Raw genomic sequence first — 22,807 nt, 5'->3', positions numbered from 1 at the left:
CTGAAGCAGGGACTGCACATTAATTTGCCCTCCATTGGGGCGTCTCTGCACGACCAACATTTGCCTCTCGGGCGCTGCGCCCGCTGTGGCAATGCTGTGTTTTTTCTTTTTTTGAGAGCATTTGCGTCCTCGTGCTTGAGGCCTGCCAGGACTCAAGGAGTCACTTTCTGGCCTTTTTTTTTTTTTTTTTTGGAGACACTTTGGTGATCCAGAGAGGCTCTGGACCTCGTGTAGCGGGAATGTGAGCGGCTGGGGCTTGAATAGATAAAAAGGCACGCTCGTCAGGGCATAGGGCACTCTTTTTTCCCGCTTCTTCTTACTTACCCGATGTTGGCTCTTTACCTGATATGGTGGTGGTCTTGTGTGTGTGGCGGTAAGCTCATGTTGAAATGGGATACTGAAAGGTGCAGGGGGGGCTGCATAGTCATAGAGAGGAAAGGAAGAGGAAAGATTTCTAATAATTTTCTTATCTATATACATGCAAAGATACCTTGTGACATGAAATGAACATCTATGTTTATTTAAATCTATACCAACACACTGAACCTTTATATATTTTTATCACTATCCCCTCCCACCGCCCCTTCATAAAAACCCCTAGAAAAGGAAAAATATTTTTTTTTTTTTATATACATACATACATACACACATATATACATATATACACATACATACATACATACACACATATAAACATACACACACACACACACAAAGAAACCCTTTTTTTTTTTTTTTTTTTTTAATAGTCATAAAATACAAAAAAACTGCCTTCTCTCTATTTCCTATCCCCCTCCCTCCCCCTCTAACATCCCCCCATAAGACACTTACCTGTTTTAGTAGACTGTCCGTGGCGTGCTGCTTTCTTGGCGTCCTGTTCCTATGGACATGTTTTTCCTTGTTGGCTGGGGGTTTAATTAGGCTGTTTAAATAGCCATGACCCTCCCCCCCTCCCAGCTTTTTATAATAAAGTTAATTTGGATGAGGGAAATTACCTTTTCAACATACAATGACTTTTTTCAACTATACAACTAGCAGTAAGAATACAAAACTGAGTTTCTCTATCGCTCATTGACAGACGTAGTCCTCGGTGATACAGCACCTTCGGGTTATGTTGCCTCCACAGGAGCAGGACTAGACAGGAAATAAAAATGCTCTGGCCACACCCCAGGGGCAGTCCCCGAGGGTATATCCTCTCTCTCTCCGCCACAGCAAATCAGTTTTTTTCTGTCTAGTCAGGAGTAAGGACCTAGATACCTTGCTGGGATCTTCGGTCCTGGCAAGATTTTTTTCTTAAAAAGATTTTTTAGACAGCTTTTTTCTCCAGTGTTCCTGTGAGATCTTCAAGCAAGAAAGATGAACTGGGCGACGGGCTGGATGTTGAGATCCGGTGGTCACCCCAGTTCAGCCTACGAGCGCGTGCAGGCCATAGCTCCGCGCTGGGTCGGCCGCGACATAGTCCCACTGGGGGACTGACCCCGCGAGTTAAACGTCTCGCTGAAACGCCAAGGACCATGAGTCACGGCGTCCGTATTGGTCGACAGCCCTCCCGCCCCGGTGGAGAGGGGTACTGTCAGGAGTTGGTGCCCGCCTGGTTCCAGTATGGTGAGTAGTATGTTCCCCCTTTTCCCCTGACGGGTCTTGTGGTGAACGCGGGCCCCTCTCTGTATGGTAAGATAGAGTCCCCCTCTATCCTATAACATGGCACAGATCCCCCTACTTTGAGTGTGATTTTATGTGCAAAAAGCCAGGAGGCTTGGTTTGGGAGCTAACAATCTAATTGTATACATGTTAAAAAGATTGTAATCAGTGGCAGTCTGGGAATCTTACTGTGATAATAATAAAGTACCTACCAGTCAGAAGCCACGGACATGTAGACTGCCTTCCTAGTCAAATCTCCAGCTATAGCAGGCCTTCCGAACGGCCATGCGGTCCGCCAGGGCCGGTACCGCCAACCACGCCAAATCCCCATGCAGAGAAGGTGTTGTGTGCTCTGCAGCACACCGCTATTCGGTACAGGCCGCCGCCATTTTTTTTGCTGGATCGCACGAGCCGCCAATTTGGCGTAGCCTCGTGTCTCCAGCATGGGGGCGGCCATGTTTGAGGTGATCCAAACACCTCGTGGAGCTAGGGGAGGCGCCGGAAGGCGTGCAGAGGGGCGGAGCCGCCTCCTTTCTTCCTGGGCAGCCAGCCAAAAGACTTCCTGTTTGTGAAGACAGCGCTGTAACCTGTTGCAGTTAAACTCTGAGCATCAAGTGGTGAGCCTGGGGGTCTATCTCTCTCTCTCTCGATCGATAGGGATCCCTAGCAGGTAACACTAAGGGGCTTTTGTGGCGCTGGGGGTCTGAAAAAAAAAAAAAAAAAAGTTTTTTATTTTAATTGAATTGTATTATCCGGGAAGTTACTGGAATAATCATGGACCCTGCCACACAAATTCCCCCACCTGTTTCCCTCGAGGGGGCCACGGGACCCGCCGGTGCACAGAGTATGGATGCATTTACAGCAGTTTTGGAGTCTTTGGTGGCTCGGGTGGAGGCAGCCTGTCAGGGACGGGGGTCAAGGAAGCGACCCCCGCCTACCCCTATATTATCTGACACCTCTGACTCAGATTCAGAGATGGTCACTGCAGCTGCAGGTCCCTCTGCAAGGGCTGTTACCTCAGGTAAAGCTCCCTCAGACAGTGAGGAGGACGTTCCTTCTCCCGCTATAATTCAGGAAGAAGCATTGGTGGACGCACTAGTTGTGGCAGTGCGGGAAACCTTAAGACTTGAGGTTTTACCGGCAGAGGCAACTGAAACAGAGCTTCCCTTTGGTACTAACAAGCCCATCAAAACGGTGAAGGTTTTTCCTGTACCCAAGTGTTTTGGTAATAAAATTAAAGGAGAATGGGAGCATTCTAAGCGTACCTTTACGATTTCCAAGCGTATTGCTAGACGCTATCCATTTGAGGAATCCTTCATTAAGAAATGGACGGTACCACCAGTGGTGGATCCACCTATTTCCAGGCTGAATAAAGCCACGGTTATCCCAGTGGAGGACACTTCGTCCTTTAAGGATCCGGTGGATCGGAAGATGGAAGCAGAGTCCCGCACTATCTTCTCTCTGATAGGGTCAGCATTTAGACCAGTAATTGTTATTGGTCTAGTTTCCCAGACACTTACGGAATGGGCGAGATTGGTACGCCAAGACCTTAGGGGAAAAGATATTCCCCAGGAAACATCTGATTTGATGGAACAGATTATACAAGGGCTACAGTTTATCTGTGACGCAGCCTTGGACACTACTCCCCTATTAGGGCATGCATCTATGTCAGCGGTAATCCTCAGACGTGTGCTGTGGTTAAAATGCTGGTCAGCTGACCTAGGTTCCAAAAAGACCTTGACGAATCTCCCCTTTCAGGGGAATCGTCTATTTGGGGCCACCCTAGATGAAATTATTAAGGATGCCACTGGGGGCAAGAGCACTTTTTTGCCACAGGCTGCTAAAGCTAAGGGACCTCGCAACAAGCGAGGACCTTTCTTTACCGCCCATAAAGGGTACGTACGCCCGGCTGGAACAAGCGGGAAAGGCAAGACTCCTCCAGGAGGGTTCAAGAAAGGCTGGTCGGACAAACAGAGGACCGACTCAGCCAAACCCGAAGCAAAGGATTACACAGCCTGAAGGTGCGCCCCCACCCGGGTTGAGGGTGGGGGGACGTTTTCACCGGTATTCAGGATATTAGATCGAGCATCGACTACCACTACCGGTGCGATTCTTCCCTTCCAACATTTAAGTACTACAGGGAGCGGTAGTCACCGTTCCCTGAATAGATCTTTTCCTTTACCTTTTCCTAAGATTAGTCTCTATTCCCCACAGGAATCGGATCTGGTTGACCAGACAGACCAAGAAGCCTCTAGCCGGGTGACTTCGGTCCCTGAGGTTCAACCAGAAAAGATCACCCTTCCTGATAGGAATCAGGTATCTGATAAATGTGTGGGAACAGAAAACGACCAGACTTTCTCGGATGGTCGGGGCCAGATAGCTCTAGGGACGCCTGGTTCAGATCCAGTCAGCGCCAGTGGTCCTAGAAATTCTAGGCTGGCCTCGTCAAGCCGGCATGGCCGACTTGGACATGCTAGTCGCAGACGTTCCGTGGGAACTTCATCTCAGGGAATGTCTGTGGTCTCAAGGACCAATTTACCATTGTGCTTTACAGTCGCTGGTTTTAATGGCCTGGCCATTGAGACCCAAGTACTGAAGGACAGAGGGTTGTCAGCTTCAGTCATTCCTACCCTTATTAAAGCAAGGAAAGCGACTTCCAGCAAGGTCTATTATCACACATGGAAGACTTATATTGCGTGGTGCGAATCTTTAGGATTTCCTCCACGTACCTATTCGGTGACTCGAATATTGGCTTTTTTGCAAAAAGGGGTTGAGCAGAAACTAGCCTTGAGCACCATCAAGGGTCAAGTTTCAGCATTAGCAATCTTCTTTCAGAAACCTTTAGCTACCAAGTCCTTGGTGCGGAATTTCATCCAGGGGGTGCGGCACCTGGCTCCACCAGTCCGCGCGCCCTTACCGCCCTGGGATCTTAATTTAGTTTTGTCGGTTCTACAGAAACCTCCCTTTGAAAACATCAGGGAGATTCCCTTGCTTACTTTATCCCAGAAGGTGGCCTTCTTGGTGGCTATCACTTCTGCTCGCAGAGTGTCAGAACTGGCTGCATTATCATGCCAGTCCCCATACCTAGTGATTCATAGGGATAAGGTAGTACTTCATCCTAAGCCATCCTTTCTTCCTAAGGTGGTTTCAGATTTTCATCTGAATGAAGATATTGTACTACCTTCCTTGTGTCCTCAGCCCAATCATCATCGGGAACATGCGTTGCATTCCTTGGATGTGGTTCGGGCAATCAGGGTATACCTGAAAGCTACGGAATCATTCCGTAAGACGGATTCACTTTTTGTGATCACGGATGGCCCCAGAAAGGGGTTGCCTGCATCTGCCGCGACCATTGCCAAATGGATTAGACAGACGGTGGTACAGGCTTATTCTATGAAGGGTCAGAGTCCTCCGTTCCCTGTTAGGGCGCACTCCACTCGAGCGCTCAGTACTTCCTGGGCCTTTCACCATCAGGCGTCAGTGGTCCAGGTATGTAAGGCGGCCACCTGGTCGTCGGTACATACCTTTACAAAATTCTATAAAATTGATGTGATGGCATCGGCGGATGCCTCATTTGGCCGCAAGGTTTTGCAGGCCGCAATTTGAGGAGACCGGTGGTCTACCTCGAGGGTTTTTTTCTGTTTGAAAAATTTATTTTTGTTGAGTCTCATCATTAAGGATGAGCATTGTAAACTTCTAGTTGGCACCGGTTGGGCCTTCTAGATTGGGATTTGATTTCCATTTTCCCACCCCTCATTTGTGATACTGCTCTGGGACTTCCCGAAGGTGCTGTATCACCGAGGACTACGTCTGTCAATGAGCGATAGAGAAAAATGGATTTTTGTAAAATCTTACCGTAAAATCCTTTTCTCTTAGCTCATTGACAGACGTAGTCCCCGCCCCTCTGTTTTTGAGTTGGGTTGGGTTAAATTCTCTAAGCACTGCTTTTGTGACATAACTGATTTGCTGTGGCGGAGAGAGAGAGGATATACCCTCGGGGACTGCCCCTGGGGTGTGGCCAGAGCATTTTTATTTCCTGTCTAGTCCTGCTCCTGTGGAGGCAACATAACCCGAAGGTGCTGTATCACCGAGGACTACGTCTGTCAATGAGCTAAGAGAAAAGGATTTTACGGTAAGATTTTACAAAAATCCATTTTTTTGCACACACCAGCTACTAGATCACCAGGGAATGTTATATAACAGTCTACATATCGATATACATATAGGGGAATCATTTTGATGCAAACCCCTGCCCCCCCTAACAGAGAAACATCAAGGAAAGGAAGGAAAGAACCATGAGATATGCTGCCCCTGCTGCCATAAACAGATCCCACAACATGGAAGCCACAAGAGGGACACTATCTCCTCACCCCAGAAGACCACCAGAAGGGGTTCCTCACCTTGTTGGCGCCATTGGCATGCCTAAGATGCAGGACTTCGACCTGGGAGAGGCTGAACCCAGACGGAACTGCGACATAGTCGGTAGGTAAGAGCTTTTGTCTTGAATATGAGTGTATGTAGGTGTTGATCTTTTGAGGACAAAAAGGAGAATGGGGAGGTTGCTCTCAATCAAACTTTTATAGATTTAAACAGGTCCTGTGGGTGGATATAGGGGCGGAGCTATATCATGTGTATGCTGCCATGTTGGCGTCAGGAAAAGTGAGTACACCCATAAGTAAAAATGTCAGCATTGGGCCCAAAGTGTCAGTATTTTGTGTGGCCACCATTATTTTCCAGCACCTTGTGCTTCTCCAACTTCCGTTTAAGGATGCCCCACAGATGCTCAATAAGATTTAGGTTTGGAGACATGCTTGGCCAGTACATCACCTTTACCCTCAGCTTCTTTAGCAAAGCAGTGGTCATCTTGGAGGTTGTTTGGGGTCCTTATCATGTTGGAATACTGCCTGCGGCCCAGTCTCCGAAGGAAGGGGATCATGATCTGCTTCAGTATGTCACAGTACATGTTCGCATTCATGGTTCCCTCAATGAACTGTACCTCCCCAGTGCCAGCAGCACTCATGCAACCCCAGCCCATGACAATCTCAGCACCATGCTTGACTGTAGGCAAGACACACTAGTCTTTTTACTCCTAACCTAGTTGCCACCACACACCCTTGACACCATCTGAACCAAATATGTTTTCCTTGGTCTCATCAGACCACAGGACATGGTTCCAGTAATCCATGTCCTTAGTCTGCTTGTCTTAAGCAAACTGTTTGCGGGCTGTCTTGTGCATCATCTTTAGAAGAGGCTTCCTTCTTGGATGACAGCCATGCAGACCAATTTGATGCAGTGTGCGGCGTATGGTCTGAGCACTGACAGGCTGACCCCCCACTCCTTCAACCTCTGCAGCAATGCTGGCAGTACTCATGCGTCTATTTCCCCAAGACAATTTCTGGATATAACGCAGAGCACGTGCACTCAACTTCTTTGGTTGACCATGACAAGGCCTGTTCTGAGTGGAACCTGTCCTGTTAAACATCTGTATGGTCTTGGCCACCGTGCTGCAGCACAGTTTCAGAGTCTTGGCAATCTTCTTATAGCCTAGGCAATCTTTATGTAGAGAAACAATTCTTTTTTTCAGATCCTCAGAGAGTTCTTTGCCATGAGGTGCCATGTTGAACTTCCAGTGACCAGTAGAGTGATAACACCAAATTTAACACACTTGCTCCCCATTCACACCTGAGACCTTGTAACACTAATGAGTCACATCACACCGGGGAGGGAAAATGGCTTATTAGGCCCAATTTGGACATTTTTACTTAGGGGTGTACTCACTTTTTATACCAGCGGTTTAGCGATTCATGACTGTGTGTTTTGGGGAACAGCAAATTTATACTGTTATACAAGCTGTACACTCGAGTGTGAGGGGCTTGCGCTTAGGATACCTCGGTTCGGTGAATATAAATAAAACCAATAACTCAATAATAAATCAATAAATTAAATACATAAGCTGCTGCTGGTAGAAAAGGTGATACCTTTCAAACAATACTGAAAAACTAAGTACCTGCGCTGCTTGAACCGAAACCATAAACATCAGTTATGCTAATAAATAAATATCATCATAAAGTGCTCGTGCAAATAAATAACTGTGCAACTGTGCATATAAATATAGTGTTACACTAAATATAACAGCATAAGTATTATAAAATTAAACTCATATGTGTGACATATCATATATCAAAAATAATTATAAATATGGAGTTCATAACAATAAATATCTTCCAAACTGAATAAAGTGCAAGTCTCTTGTGCTCCTATAAGTGCTCCGTGCTCAAAATATATGAATAAAGTGCCGGTGCTCAGTCCTAGTGAGTTGGTGCTCCCCTCTCGGTCCCACACTCACCAGAAGCTGAGAAAAATATCGCCTTAAAACTGGTTGTATAAGGTGACCGCCTCTTATGGATCGCCAACAGATATAAGCTGTAGATCTCCTGTGCCTCTATATCCAGGTAATTATCCAGGTAATGCTCCCCAGTATCATAAAAAGAAAAGGGCCATCATCGTGCAGTATGTTCTAAAAGTTTATTATCCACGCAATAAAAAGATACACTTACAATACATGAAGAATCAATCCGCCTTTAGCAAACCCACGGGACGCCAAACGAATGGCCGTGCGTTCCACCCGTGTAACCGGAAGCCGGAAGAGGTTGCAGCTGGAAATGACGTACTACGTGTTCGGACGGCTTGACGCGTTTCGCTCCGCCAATCAGAGCGTTCTCAAAAGGCTGTCGACTGGGCACCGGATGAGATCCTTTCCCTTCAATCTCCCGATAAAGTAATCCCGATCCCACTCTGTCTAATCCCTTTCTAATCCCCCGGGGTCCATCCTTACCCTCACCCGGTAACTAGCTAATGTCAGGTCAAATAGTAGTTCCCGGGTAAAGTCAGTCGGGTAGCCCAGGTAAGTGGTGGAACAGTCTTGTTGGGGTTAGGGAAGTTAGGTCTTACCTGAGTCCTGTCATTGAGTGCTCCTCTGCTCACCTTGCTTGCTGTCCGGTAGTCACAGGGCAGGCTTCTAGGGATAAATCCACAAGGAAAGATGAAGAAAGATGCCCCAAATCATTTTGAAGTAGAACATCTGCAGGTAAAATTTCTCATAACTCCAACTTTAAGGTCTCTGGATCCCGAGTCCCAATCCACATGCACTTGGGCGATAGACATGCATAAAACTTTGCCACCAGCCACTCGTACGGCTATTTACCTCCCGATTCTCCTCAGTCGATGTAACCATTCTGGGCTGTACCAATAGTAGCTCCGCTGTCCCTGAGTCTTTGGGCGGGTCGCCTGTTCAAGCATACGGCCTGTCGGTGATGCCTGTGGTTGTCATTGGCAGCAGCTTTGATCGGGTTCACCTCATGGAGTAGCACAAACTCCTCTTTACCCCATCCAGTTGAGGAAGACGGTGAGGCGGCCTCCAAGCATTGAGCGGGCATTTGGGCTGGGCCAGGGACAGCACGGTTCCTTGAAGTGGCGGTGACATTCCGGAACAGTTAGCTCATAGTTAGCAGCGAAGCCCAGGCTTCTGCGTGGGTATAGCCGGTCGGGAGGGTGACTGGCTGGATATAGGCAAGTGCTGGCGGTAGTCTGGAGAAGCTGCGAGGTTATGGTTGGTGGGATCTCTGGGCATCCATATACTGGTTGGCTAGATCTGCTGTTTTGTCTACTGCCAAGGGCTTTTGGTCTTGGACCCACTCGTGTACTTTTATAGGAGATTGTTCATAAAACTGTTCCAGGAGGACAAGTTGAGCAGCATCCACCAAAATAATCGCCTGACAGTCAGAGAGCCATGCATCTACCAATTGGGACATCTGATAAACCCATTCTGTATAGGGTTGGCCCTCTTCCCATAGTAGGCTGAGAAATTTGAACCAATGAGCTTCGGCAGTGATTGCGTATATCTTGCCAGCATTTGTTTTTTTCGCGTGGTTCCGCGCTATGGATAGTGAATGAATGTGTAGCTGCTGCCCCCACTATGACTAACAACCAAAGTAGTGTCTGGTATAGAAAATTAGCCACTTCTGGACTGGAAGGTTTTCCCCCCTTAATGACCAGGCCGATTTTTGCTATTCAGCACTGCGTTATTTTAACTGATATTTGCGCGGTCGTGCCACGCTGTTTCCTCAGCCATTATCCTGACCATCCCTCAGCCGTCCCTCAGCCATTATCCTGGCCCAGTTACCACTGTCCTTCAGTTTTATGGTGCCTAGTGTCAGGAGTAGTCTAGGTTTCCCTGCTGGGCCCTAGTGTCTCAGTTTCTTTATGTTTTTTTTTCTTGAAAAGTGTTTTTTTTTCTTTGAAAATGGCTTTTTATTTCTCTCACTATCGCTAGTTAGTCAGGTTTTTCCTAGAGGACTACAAGTGACAGCAGAGCTGGGCCTCACACAGGATAATATAGATCCTTATGGAGTCCCAGCCTGCCACCGAGCGTCGCAGTTCATTGGTTCGCCCTGGCCTCGAAACGACAGTGCCCTTTGAGATGGGGACGAGCCTGCAGAGTTTTCTTCGCCGGGATGTCTCAACTCTGGGACGCCCGTAAGTTGCTAGCATCCTTCCTGGCTGATGACACCCCCACTCAGGGTGGGAGGTGCTCCGCATCAAAGCAGTGCCTGCGTTCGCTGGACTGGTGAGTGTTACTACCCCTGGGTCCCCATAACGGGGGCTGTTATTGGTGGGGGTGTTCTGTGGGCCCACTCTTAGGGGATGGCAGTACATGGTGGCTTCTGTGGTATCCCCCTCCAGGCCATGAGGTACAGGCCTCTTCCTCCCTGCCCCTACTGGGGGGTGCTCTGCGGTACATACTGCCATGACTGGGGGGGGTGTGGGGGCTTCTTACATCCCGGGGGTGCTCTCTGGGGTTCCCTGTGGGGGCCAGTGTATGTATTTTTTACTCTATTTGGTGCCGCTCGCACGGCCGCCATTTTGGATGAGGGCAGGCTGTTTGGGCCTCCTTGTGTGGGCAGCAGCCATTTTAGCTCCTCATCTTGGCACCAATTTGGGAGCCATCTTGGGTGTGGGCGGCTGCCTATTAAGGGCTACGGCCATTTTGCCGGTGCTTCTTCCAGGCGGGCATAGGCCTCTAGTGAGTGAGGTCACTTCCTCTTTTCTCTCACAGGCAGCAGCATGTGGCAAGTACACTGGGACACTGTGGGTGATTTTAGCTGTTTTTTCCTGCAGAAACTGTCTTTTCTTGTGGCTATATCTGTTTCTAAGGGATCTCCATGGGTGGTGCAGTTTGCGGTGGGGGTCCGCGGGAACCGCCGTTTTAAAGGGCCAGCGCTCCAAAAAAATGTTATTACAAAAATGGAGTCCTAGGATAGCAGATTCCCCACAGACCTGGTTGGTGCTTCAGGAACCCCTAAATCCTCTTCCATGGCCTTGTTATCTGCTGCTCTTGCGACTTTGGCATCCAAAGTGGATCTGCTGATGTCTGAACGCACCTCTCAAAAATGGCCTATGCCCTCCCAGTCTTCTGACTCAGAGCCTGACTTGGTTGCCATGGACAACGTCCCCCTGGAGGGGTCCCAGTCCTCACATTCCAATGGGGAAGAGGAAGAGTCTTCCTCAACGGTGGGACAAGAATGCAGTGGATGCACTTATTAGCTCCATTAAGGAGACTTTAAATCTTGACAATGAGCCCTCTCAGTAAAGTAAGCGGGCTGCCTTCGGGTTCTGCAAAGCCCAGAAGTTGGGTCAGGTTTTCCCCTGCCCCGAGGAGTTTCACGAAATAGTGAACGACCAATGGCGTCGCATCAAACATATGCTGGTAGTGCTTAAGCGGTTTAACTACCGTTATCCCTTTGTGGATCCTGTAGACAAGCGTTGGATGGGGTCACCCAAGGTGGACCACACTGTTTCCAGGTTGAATAAATCCACCTTGATGCCTGTGGAGGACTCCCCGGTGTTCAAGGATCCAGCAGATAGGCGTATGGAGACGCTTTCCCGCCACCATGTACTTGGTGGCGGGCTCCCTGCTCAAACCTGTGTTTGCATCGGTGATGGTTTCTCGGGCTGTCACGGCATGGTCCAAGGTGCTTCGGCGTACCCTGGTGGCGGAATCGGCCTCTCCGACTGCCCCTGACATGGTGGATCAAGTGACCCAGACCGTTATGTACCTGTGTGACGCGGCCTTGGAAGAGGCTCCCTTGGTCGCACGGCTGTCTGCGGTCGGAGCTGCGGCGTTATTTGGCTGAAAAGCTGGTTGGCTGACCACGCTTCCAAAAAGACCGTGTCTGATGTCCCTTATGTGGGTAGCACTGGACACATTTAAAAATCAAATTTTTACATCCTTTTAGGCCAATTTGTATTCTGCTACATATTTTTGGTAAAAAAAAATCTGAATAAGTGTATTTTGATTGGTTTGCATAAAAGTTATCGTGTCTACAAAGTAGGGGAAAGATTTATGTCTTTTTTTTTTTTTTTTACTAAAGATCTGTGATCCTAAACAGGAGGATCACAGGCACTTGGTGTTCATTCCAGAAAGAACAACGGTCTGCTGTGTTTACATTCTCCCTCAGCGGGGAGAGCGATCATGGGTGCCCGGCAGCAATTGCGGCCTCCGGCCCATGGATTGGCTTCCCTGTTTCCTAATGGGGGCAGATGCGCACGCGCCCCCCAGGAGTGCTCCCGCAAACCGCCGAAGCCGCTCCAGCCTGCCGGGCGGTCAGCATGTAATGGGTTTGGCGCTGCGCTTGCGTGTCTATATGGTATTAAAGCAAATAATATGCCATAAAGTGGTAAAATTCATTAACTGTGTTTCATAATAGAAATTAGTGATAAAAAAAATTAAAAATATATCCCAAATAGTGAAAAATTATTAAAGTGCTTGTGCCCAGTGACTGTGCCCATTGTACATACTCAAAGCCGAAAGTGATGCAATGATGCTATGGCCTCTGCCGCCACTTAGGGCGGAGCCATAGCATCATTGCATCACTTCCAGCTTTTGGGTCCGTGGAGAGCATCGCGTCCCAGACTTTCTGATTTTTTTATGCTGAAAGATTTTACGATAATGTAAGTACAATTCTGTTTAACTTAATGTAGCACTGCCCCCTTGAGGACTGCCAGATTTCACACTTAAGGGTCCCCCTGAGTTACCATTAACAACCTTGACATGCACAGTCTCTCACTTTTCCTCTTTGGCTCATCCAATAATCAGTCCAGGGGTATGTAGTTGTTTTTGGATTTTATTATGAATTAGGGATAGGAGAAGGGAATAGTGGGATACTCCGAATTAACTATGCACAATGTTGAAGGACTTCTATCTTCATGTACAGCTAGGCTGTTGTTTCACCCTGCCACTAAAGGTGAATTTAAATTAAGTCTCTTTCATAAGACGACTTGGTGAACTATTGATTATCTTCAGGACATGCTCCTCAGCATCCTCTCTCTTGACTGCTGACACCCGTCCACTGACTATCCTACTCTTGAAGTTCCCCCCTCAGGTCAGGCCCCTTGACATAAGCCATTGTAACTCACGATACTGTTTTTCTAGGGTCTCCAGTGTCTCCCCCCCTCAGTCAGCTCTCCTGGACCTCTGGGTTCAGCTCCATTCCTCTGGCCCTCAGTGAGGCCACGTGCCACTGCTACAGGAGGAGGCAGCCGCCACTCGATCTCCGGGACTCGGCTCTCCAGCCAAAGACCTAGCAGCACATGTGCTCCTGGCTTTTCTACAGTATCCCAGAATGCACTGAGGCAACTTACCACTGCCAATCACCAGGACTGTATCAAAGTCTATGCATTCATTTGTCAGGTATCCTCCAACATGCCTCCCTATTGGACCAGTGTGAAACACTCTCTTGACATAATAAAGCACATACTGAGCACAATGAGCAGACCTCACTAACAGATCCTGCTCTCTAATAAGCAGAGAGCAATATAGATTTGCCTACTGCTCCTCTGATAGGCAAACAGAGCCAAAAATTATACTCTCTCACTAGCACCTACCTAGGAAGGTGCTACATTAATAAATTTTGATTTACGGTATCACACTTTGGAGCTTGTATTTACCATTAACATGCATGATTGAGACTGCTGGGGACTGGATTTAATGTGAAAGAAAAACATCCTAGGGCTGGTCCTGGAATTCCATATACAGCCAGGTGGAGCTGTGAACACTTGTTACCCCACTGAGGGGAAAGCTTTCTGGTGAGTGAGGCAACACAAGGGGGGCACATGTGGAGACACCCAGCACAGTGCATGCTATTGCCGTAACTCCCTTTTGCTGCAACATCAACAAATATTGGCTATAATATAAGTATTTGTAGTGTTGAGACATGATGATTGGAATGTTGGATTAACGGAAGGACTATCGCTTACCATATAAAGACTTTTCACATGGAGCACTGATCATTTTACCTGGTCACTTTATTTGAATTTTTGTTATATTGTTCTATTGATGTTTTAAATGTGATTGGAGCATTGTACACTGGGCACAAGCACTTTAATAATTTTTCACTATTTGGTATATATATTTTTTTAGCACTAATTTCTTTTATGAAGCACAGTATATGAATTTTACCACTTTATGGTGTATTATTTGCTTTAACACTATATAGACACACAAGAGCAGCGCCAAACCCATTACCTGTATGGGTTTAGTATCTTGCCAGCAGCCGCTCCTTGACCCGCCCGTAGTCTTTTTTTTGTCTTCCGCAGGTATGGCTTCAAAAGCATCCAGTGCTCGACCAGACAGCTTGCTGATGAGGATTGGTGACCCAGGCAGTTCCATTGATTCCCTAGAGACTGCACTGGCTCTCAAAGACATGTAGATACCTGTCGATTTCCTCCAACCCATCCTGGAAGTGTCGGAACACTGCGTAGGGAAGTTTTTGGCCACCCCATTCTGCAGTTGCAGTACCCCCTGATCTCCTTCTGGACCTCAAGCATTTTCAGACAGATCATGTCTGCAATTATTTGGGTGATCACCTCTTGTGGGGGAGTGGTACTGTAGAGCACCAGATGCCACTGGATCTCTCACTGGAGCTCGGACATCCTGGACACCTCCATAACTGGGCCTCTGCTTCGGTCGCTGGCCTATTCACTCTCCATCAACTTGGCAATTAGGGTGGCCTTTGACCTGTTGCTGGCTCTCTTGATTCCAGCAGATCCTTGAGTGTGATTTTCCTAAGACTGGAGTCGCAAAGCTCCATTGTAGAAGGTCCCGTTGGTGGTATATATATATATTTCTCTTACGTCCTCCGTCAGTCGCCGCCATCTTCATATTCGTCACAATGGGTATTAGACTTTGCTCCGTAGGAGTAGCTAGGCAACAGAATATGTCAATATTAAGGCTTTTAACATATCCCCACCCCAGGGGGTGGTCCCCTCAGTCTATACCCTCCTGCTTCCTGTTTCATACTTCAGTTTCAATGTCTAGCTTGTCAGGAGTAGCTGGATGTCTCTATGCTGGGGCATTTTGTCTCAGCCTTTCTCTTCTTTTTTGATTTTTGTTTGAGTTTTTTCTCTCTCTTTACTTAGCTGTTATTTTTGTCATCGTTAGTTAGTTCTTCTGATGAAGAGGATTCGTGCGGGCTGGGTCTTGGGCTGATCCCCCTGTTAGCAGGTTGTGGGTCAGTGGCTTCCCAGCCTGCCATCGAGCGTTCAGCCAGGTAACGTTCCTGGCGCAATGAACGACCCATCCCTGTTCGGTGCAGGGATGCTATGGTGAGGTGGCTACCTCACTGGACGCTGTGCGGTTTCTCAACCCCATTTTTGCTGCGTCCTGGATGCGACTCTCCCTGTCACATGTGCAGTGGCTTGTTCGCCTGTGCGGGTCCCCCACGCCATCTAGGAGGTAAGTGTATCTGTGTGGGGACCTGTCTGTCTGGGGGGTGTCAGTCTGGGACTGTGTTACCCTGCCTGTGTTCACACTGTTAAGTTCCCTATCTCTCTGGCTGCATGCTGTGGGCTGCGAGGAGGGGGGGATGTGCTGCACTATCTGTGTCAGACTGTGAATGTGTGAACGGCTGTGTGCTGTGGGGCATGTTTATTTCATGTTTGGGGCACATTACAGCGACCGCTGCGGCGGTCCGCCATGTTTTAATACTTTGGTGTGTTTTCTCCACTTCACTGAGGTGGAGGAGCTGCGTTTTCGGCGCCAAACGGCGCCATTTTGGCAGCGCTCACTCCGGCCGCATGGTCTCACTGCGGGCGGCCATTTTCTTGTAGCCTTCCATAGGCTTTCATAGAGCGCCCTGTGTTGCATCGCTTCCTTTCCCTGGGCGCACCGATCGAGGCAGCAGCAGCAGCAGCGGTGGTCTTTACAGGTTTTTACCTCCCTGTCCCTATTTCCTTGCCTGAGTTGAGTTTTTTCTCCCTGTGGGGGTCAAAATTGTGTTAGTGTGTGTGTGCGGTGGGCAGCGCTCGCCGCGCTTGTTTAAGGGGCTGTTAACCCTTTATTCTCCGGCATGGTATTGGGGCAATGGATTCTCAGGAAAGCAAATTTCCTACCACTTTGGTGGGTGACCAAGGGACTGCTGTTTCCCCCCCAGGGGGGGATTTTGGCTGCGGTTGTGGCTAACATTGCTGCTCAGGTGCAAATGCTTGTGGCTGCTCGATCCACAAAATGACCCAGAGTTTCAATCTCCTCTGATCAGAGGGTGATGGTGATGGGGCTGCTATAGCTGGGGTCTCCTTATCGGGGTCCCGTTCCTCCCTGGATCTTGTGGGGTCTGAGGTGGAGGCTGAGGTAGAAGGGGTGGATAATTCTCCCCCTGGCTCGCCTGAAGAGCTTACACTCATGGATGAATTGATTGCTTTTATCAAGCAAACACTGCGTTTACAGGATGAACCATGTCCTCCTGCTGCCCTGGCAGCTTATGGGACGCAGAAAAGACGCATGACATCGCAGGTCTTTTCTTGCACTGATGATTTTCAGTGCGCTGTTAAGGGACAATGGCGCAATGTACGCGAGCCCTTTGCTGTACCAAGTAGGTTCAGGCTGCGGTATCCTTTCACGCCCGCTACTGATGAGCGGTGGTGTGCGCCACCTCCGGTGGATCACACGGTGGCGGTTTTGAATAAGTCCACTGCGATTCCTGCAGAGGACACCCCGGTGTTCCGGGATGCTGCGGACAGGAGACTGGAGTCTCTTGCCCGTCATACTTACTCTATTACGGGTTCTATGCTAAAGGCTCTATTTGCTTCGCTTATGACAGCCCAGGCTGTTGCGAATTGGACGCAGGTACTCAGGCGCGTCCTGGTGGCTGATTCAGCCTCACCGGCGACATTGGATTTGGTGGATCAAATCCATCAGGGTGTCATGTATTTGTGTGATGCGGACTTGGATATAGTACCGTTGGCTGCACGTGTACACAGTGTGGCGGTGTTGTCTCGCCGCCAACCTGCCCTATGATGGATCTCGCCTTTTTGGAGAATCCTTGGATACACTGATAAAGGGGATCACGGGTGGTAAGAGCACGCTCTTGCCCCGATCCCGCAAGGCTAAGGTTGCTCATGGTAAGAAGCATGCTTCTTTTAGGCCCTTTCGGGGGTCCTTTCGTGCCTTTCGGGCGCACTATAAGGGCAAGCTGTTCAATGGTCAAGGCTCCCAAAAGAAGCCGTGGTCAGGTTACCAGAAGTCCTGCCAGTCCGGACCCGCTGCCCATAACAATGCGGCCTGCAGGGGCGTCCTCACCGAGTTCTAAAGGTGGGGGGACGCTTGCTCGGTTTTTCTTCAACCCTGGTTGGCCCGTGTTCGGGACAGGTGGGTTCAGGAAATCGTTCGTTCTGGCTACAAGATCGAGTTTTCTCTCTCGGCTGGAGAGCAGATTTTTTCCCTCAGGTGGTTCCGGTGCCTCCTCGGGACAGATTTTGGGGGTTTCTCTTCCACTCTGTTCACTGTGCCCAGGAAGGAGGGCAGGGTACGTCCAATTCTGGACTTACAGGCTCTGAACCGCTTTTTGCGGGTTCGCAAGTTCCGCATGGAATCCCTGCGGTCGGTGGTGGCTGCCCTGGTTCCGGGGGAATTCATGGCTTCCATCGACTTGAAGGATGCGTGCCTTCACATCCCGTTTTTCGAGGGTCGCCGAGGTACCTTCGATTCGCCATTGCGGAGGATCACTCCAATTCGTGGCGTTACCTTTCGGTCTCGCTTCGGCTCCACGGTTTTTCGCCAGGGTGCTTGCACCGGTTTCTGGTTTGTTGAAAGCCCAGGGCATCTCTGTCCTGGGGTATCTGGAAGATATTCTGGTTCGGTCTGCGACCAGCCAGGGTCTGGAGGAGGACCTGTCCATCACGATGCTGACTCTACAGGAGTTTGGTTGGACGATGATTTTCCAAAGTCGACGCTGTGTCCGTCGATTCGTCTTCCCTACCTGGGAATGATTCTGGACTCGGTCCGGGCGAAGATCTTCCTACCAGACGACAAACTCAGGACTCTTCAGGAAGAAGTCAGGTCCCTTAGGGACGTTCCGTGCTCGTCACTCCGGACGTGCTTGAGATGTCTGGGATTGATGGTCTCGGCTTTCGAGGCGATTCCCTTCGTCCAGTTTCACACGCGGGGTCTCCAAGCGGAGATTCTGTCCAGGTGGGACGGGCGACCGCAATCTCTGGATCTCCAGATTTCGTTGGGCCATCGCACCAGAAGAGATCTTCTGTGGTGGCTCCAGTCCCCGGCGGTGTCGGTGGGCAAGTCTTTTCGTCCTCTCTCATGGACGGTGGTCACCTCGGATGCCAGCCTGTTGGGCTGGGGTGGTGTTCTGGGCGTTCTGTCCGCCCAGGGAACTTGGTCGGAGGAGGTTTCCTCCCTTCCGATCAACATTCTGGAATTGCGTGCGGTGAATCTCTGCCTTCAACGTTGGCCGGACGGGCTACAGGGCTGCCTGGTTCGGGTGCAGACGGACAATGCCACGGCGGTGGCTTTCGTCAATCGCCAAGGGGGCACCTAGAGAGCCCGAGCGGCTCGGGAAGTGGCCGACATTCTGTCTTGGGCCGAGACACGCGTCCCGGCGATATCGGCGGTTCACATTCCGGGGGTGGAGAACTGGCAGGCGGATTATCTGAAGCCGCCAGTCCCCGGACCAGGGGGAATGGTCCTTCCACCCGGATGTCTTCCAGATGTGGTGCGCGAAGTGGGGTCTTCCGGAGGTAGACCTGTTCGCGTCTCGTCTGAACAGCAAGGTGAAAAGGCTTTGTGGCAAGGCCGCGCGATCCTCGGGCAGACGCGTTGGTAGCTCCGTGGCATCAGTACCGACTGATGTATGCGTTTTCACCGTTTCAATGGCTGTCCAGGTTCCTTCGCAGGTTGAACTCGGAACCAGAACACAGTGTTTCTTGTGGCACCGGACTGGCCTCGCCGGTCCTGGTATGCAGACCTCGTGCATTTGGCGGTCGACGCCCCGTGGCGTCTGCCTCTTCGAGAAGATCTCCGGTATCAAGGGCGGATATTGCATTCTGCTTTACAGTCGCTGGCTTTGACGGCCTGGCTGTTGAGACCGAGGTCCTGAGGGATGGGGGTCTCTCCCCTAAGGTCATTCACACTTTGATCGACGCGAGGAAATTTTCCTCGGGGAAGGTCTATTACCATACTTGGAAGGCCTATTTTGCCTGGTGTGAGTCCAGGGGGTTTTCACCTCGCCCGTACTCGGTGTCTAGGGTGTTGTCCTTCCTTCGAAAAGGTGTTGCCAGCGTTTGGCACTGGCTACGATCGAGGGTCAGGTGTCTGCGATGGCCGTTATCTTTCAACGTCCTAGGGCATCTAACTCCTTGGTTGGCACTTTTGTTCAGGGGCATCTGGTCCCTCCTAGGAGGGTGCCTCTGCCTCCTTGGGACTGGAATCTTGTTCTGTCCGTGTTACAACATGGTCCTTTTGAACGGATCAGGTAGATCTCGTTGTCTATGTTGTCCAAGAAGGTCACCTTTTTGGGTGGCGATCACTTCGGCTCGCTGAGTGTCGGAGCTGGCTGCTTGTCCTGCAGATGTCCGTATCTGGTCACTCACTTGGTTAAGGTGGTCTTGCGACCTAGCCCTTCTTTTTTTCCGAAGAGGGTTTCGGAATTTCGCCTCGATGAGGACATTGTCTTGCCTTCGCCTTGCGCGAAGTCTAAGCATCCGAAGGAGGTGGAGTTGCACTCCTTGGATGTTGTTCGGGCGATTAGGATTTCCCTACAATCGTCTGAATCTTTTCGCATGTCGGATTCTTGTTTGTCCTTCCGGGGGTCCTCGGAAGGGCGTAGCGGCGTCGGCTTCTGCCGTCGCCAATTGGTTCGGACAGGCCATTGAACCGGCCTATGCTTTGCAGGGAACAGTTTCCCCTATGCCTGTGTAGGCGCACTCTGCCAGATCTCTGAGTACGTCTTGGGCCTGTCGTCATGGGGCTTCTGTGGCCCAGGTGTGTAGGGCGGCGACTTGGTCGACCGTGAACGCCTTCACTCTGTTTTATAGAGTGGAGTTTCAAGCATCGGCAGATGCTTCCTTTGGCCGCAAGGTTCTTAGTGCGGCGGTTCCTTAGGGTCCCTTGTTTTGGACCTTTGGGCTGTTTGGGATTTCTTTTTATCCCTGGGTTATTTGTTTTTTTCCTGGGTTATTGCTCCCGTTGAGCAAGTTTTTTCTCATGTTGCCCAGCTGGTTTCCTTCCTTTGGTAAGGTTACTTTCTTTGATGTGGAGACTGCGTTGCCTTTAGGCGCGGCTGCGTTTCCCACCCCTCATGTTTGCACTGCTTTGGGACGTCCCCATTGTGACGAATATGAAGATGGCGGCGACTGTCAGAGGACGTAAGAGAAAACTGAATTTTTGTAAAATCTTACCTGTAAAATTCCTTTCTCTGAGTCCTCCGACAGTCGCCGCCCCCGCCCCTCTTTTGGGGTTTGGGTACTCTACTGCTATTCCACTGAAACTGAAGTATGAAACAGGAAGCAGGAGGGTATAGACTGAGGGGACCACCCCCTGGGATGGGGATATGTTAAAAGCCTTAATATTGACATATTCTGTTGCCTAGCTACTCCTACGGAGAAAAGTCTAATACCCATTGTGACGAATATGAAGATGGCGGCGACTGTCGGAGGACTCAGAGAAAGGAATTTTACAGGTAAGATTTTACAAAAATTCCGTTTTATATATATATATATATATATATATATATATATATATGTGTGTGTTTGTGGTATATAGATGTTCCAGGTACAGGGAAGCATCTCAACGCTGCCAACCAAATGTGAAGGACTCCGGCCACCCCAACTGGGTATCTCTGCCAAGAAGCTGCTTCCCAAGCTCTGAAACACCAGGACAGTAAACATACGGTAGCTATAGTTACCCAAAAAAACTAGGCAACACCAGTTTTGGAGCAAACCAGAAGGACTGTTTTCATAGAGAACACTCTAAATTTATAGAGAAAACCATTAGATAAGGGCTACTCCCATTATTAAAGACAATGGCCACCTCAGACAGTAGAGCTAATCCTATTATCATTGAAAATGGCCACCTCAGACTGTCTGCCTTTCCCATAGAAATGCATTATACGTAGAGTTCTCTGGGCAATGGTTCTCCTGCAGCCCCAAGTCCGTGACAAGTGTGTCCTTCAGATCCAATTTCTTTTGCAGCTCTTAAATGTCATATGTCCAAATGCTGAGAGCTGCAAAGAAAGCTGATCCTGGTCCTGAAGGAACACTCACCTTTTGTCATGCTCTCCAATCAATGCAGCACCATGGCCCACTTGTTTTCACTTTCTTTAGCCCGCAAAAATTTGTCTCTACCATGAAAGGTTGTGTTTACCCCCAGACCAAAGGATCCCAGTCCTCCCCTGCCCATAAAGCTTGCATCAAAATACATAAATACAAAGTAGGCATCACATAATCCTATGAAATAGATTTGCTAATTATTTTCTCTCTCCTCTTTTTCTCAGACTGGTGGTTGAGTGTTGCTCTATATATACTATAATTTACTCTCTCTGTCATGTCATGTCAGTGATATGTCAGCAACCAAGAATATATTCTTACTTTGAAAACATCAAAAGCCAAGCCAGAGTCATCGAGTTTGTTCTTGCTCAGATCCAGCCACTCTAAGTTAGGTAGACCTGCAAAGGCTCTAGCTGGAAGCTTGGAAATCTCGTTTTCTGTTGGGGATGAAACAAAAATATTAGGGCATTCAGTGTATCACCTATACTCAAATTTCTGCATTTCAGCAAATATGAAATTAAAGACATTATATCACTTACATCATGATGTAAGAATATAATATATGTATAACAGAGTGTATTCTACCATTGTTCTTGTATTTAAAATGCACAAGGTTACCAGTTTTAGAAGTTCATGTAGTAAATGGTCCTGAAGAATGACATGAATGGTTATACTAGCAGTCAGGTAACTAAAGTATGTAATACATTATAAAGAGGCAATTATACAATGTACACGAGGTAGCCATTACATTGTCAGCTTAAGATGGTTCATTATACAGGTTGCATTTAGTGCAATGTATAGGCAGGGGGTATTTCAGAGGTACGGTAGTTTTAGAGGGGGTCAAAGGACATATCTTGTAGATTGACAGTAGAAATAGTGAAACAATGGTGAGGAGTACTTTTTAATGCCACTGACGCCCTAATGATTCAGAGGCGGGGGGCTCCTCTGCTGTTAATTACCATCAATGATTTGGTAGGGGGATGATACTGCCACTGACCACATCCCCCCCCCCGGGACATGCTTTGCTGGGGTTTTTTGCTTTCCGCTGGATCTACTGTTGGTACAGCATTGTGTATATGAAATTGTATTATTAATTTTTCCCCTTTTTTTGGTTGAACTGGATAGACTTGGACTGGTGTCTTTTTACGACTGCACTAACTATGCAACTATGTAAATTTATGCTCGAAAAGTTGCAACAAATTGTAATTGGTGTTGGCAGAATGTATAGGATTAGTATCAGTAGTTTCAAATGTCACTCAATCACTTTCCAGGAGCAAAGCCAACTATGTCAGAACTTAATTTTAATAAATGACAAACATCTGTCTCTATGGTACCTAGACTGGCCATTTAAAGCTTGGCTGCTGTATATTAAAAGGGTATCATTTCCTTTGACCCTGAGGAAGATAATCAGTACATCCTTTTGGATTGACATCAGAGGCAGCTTTGGCCATCTTAAGTTTATAATGTGCTGAGCTGCAGGCTGAGGAAATAACATGAGTAATCTTTGGACAAACAATACTTTCTTGCTCGCTCTGACAGAATTTATCTTTAAATC

At 48.6% G+C, this 22,807-nt stretch overlaps 1 protein-coding gene across 1 annotated transcript in view; it reads right to left on the bottom strand.

Moving 5' to 3' along the window:
• ECM2 (extracellular matrix protein 2) overlaps positions 1-22,807 on the bottom strand; it is a 193,122-nt gene that overhangs the window by 111,797 nt on the left and 58,518 nt on the right. Inside the window, exon 5 of the mRNA XM_082263026.1 lies at positions 21,574-21,689. Coding sequence (XP_082119152.1) covers positions 21,574-21,689 — 116 coding nt within the window. The remainder of the gene's footprint in view (positions 1-21,573; positions 21,690-22,807) is intronic.

The sequence above is a fragment of the Pelophylax lessonae genome (genome assembly GCF_965119305.1).
Source record: "Pelophylax lessonae genome assembly, chromosome: 7".
In the NCBI taxonomy this organism is placed as follows: domain Eukaryota; kingdom Metazoa; phylum Chordata; class Amphibia; order Anura; family Ranidae; genus Pelophylax; species Pelophylax lessonae.
Note: the sequence above shows the minus strand (reverse complement) of the source record. Positions and strands in the feature narration are given on the sequence as shown.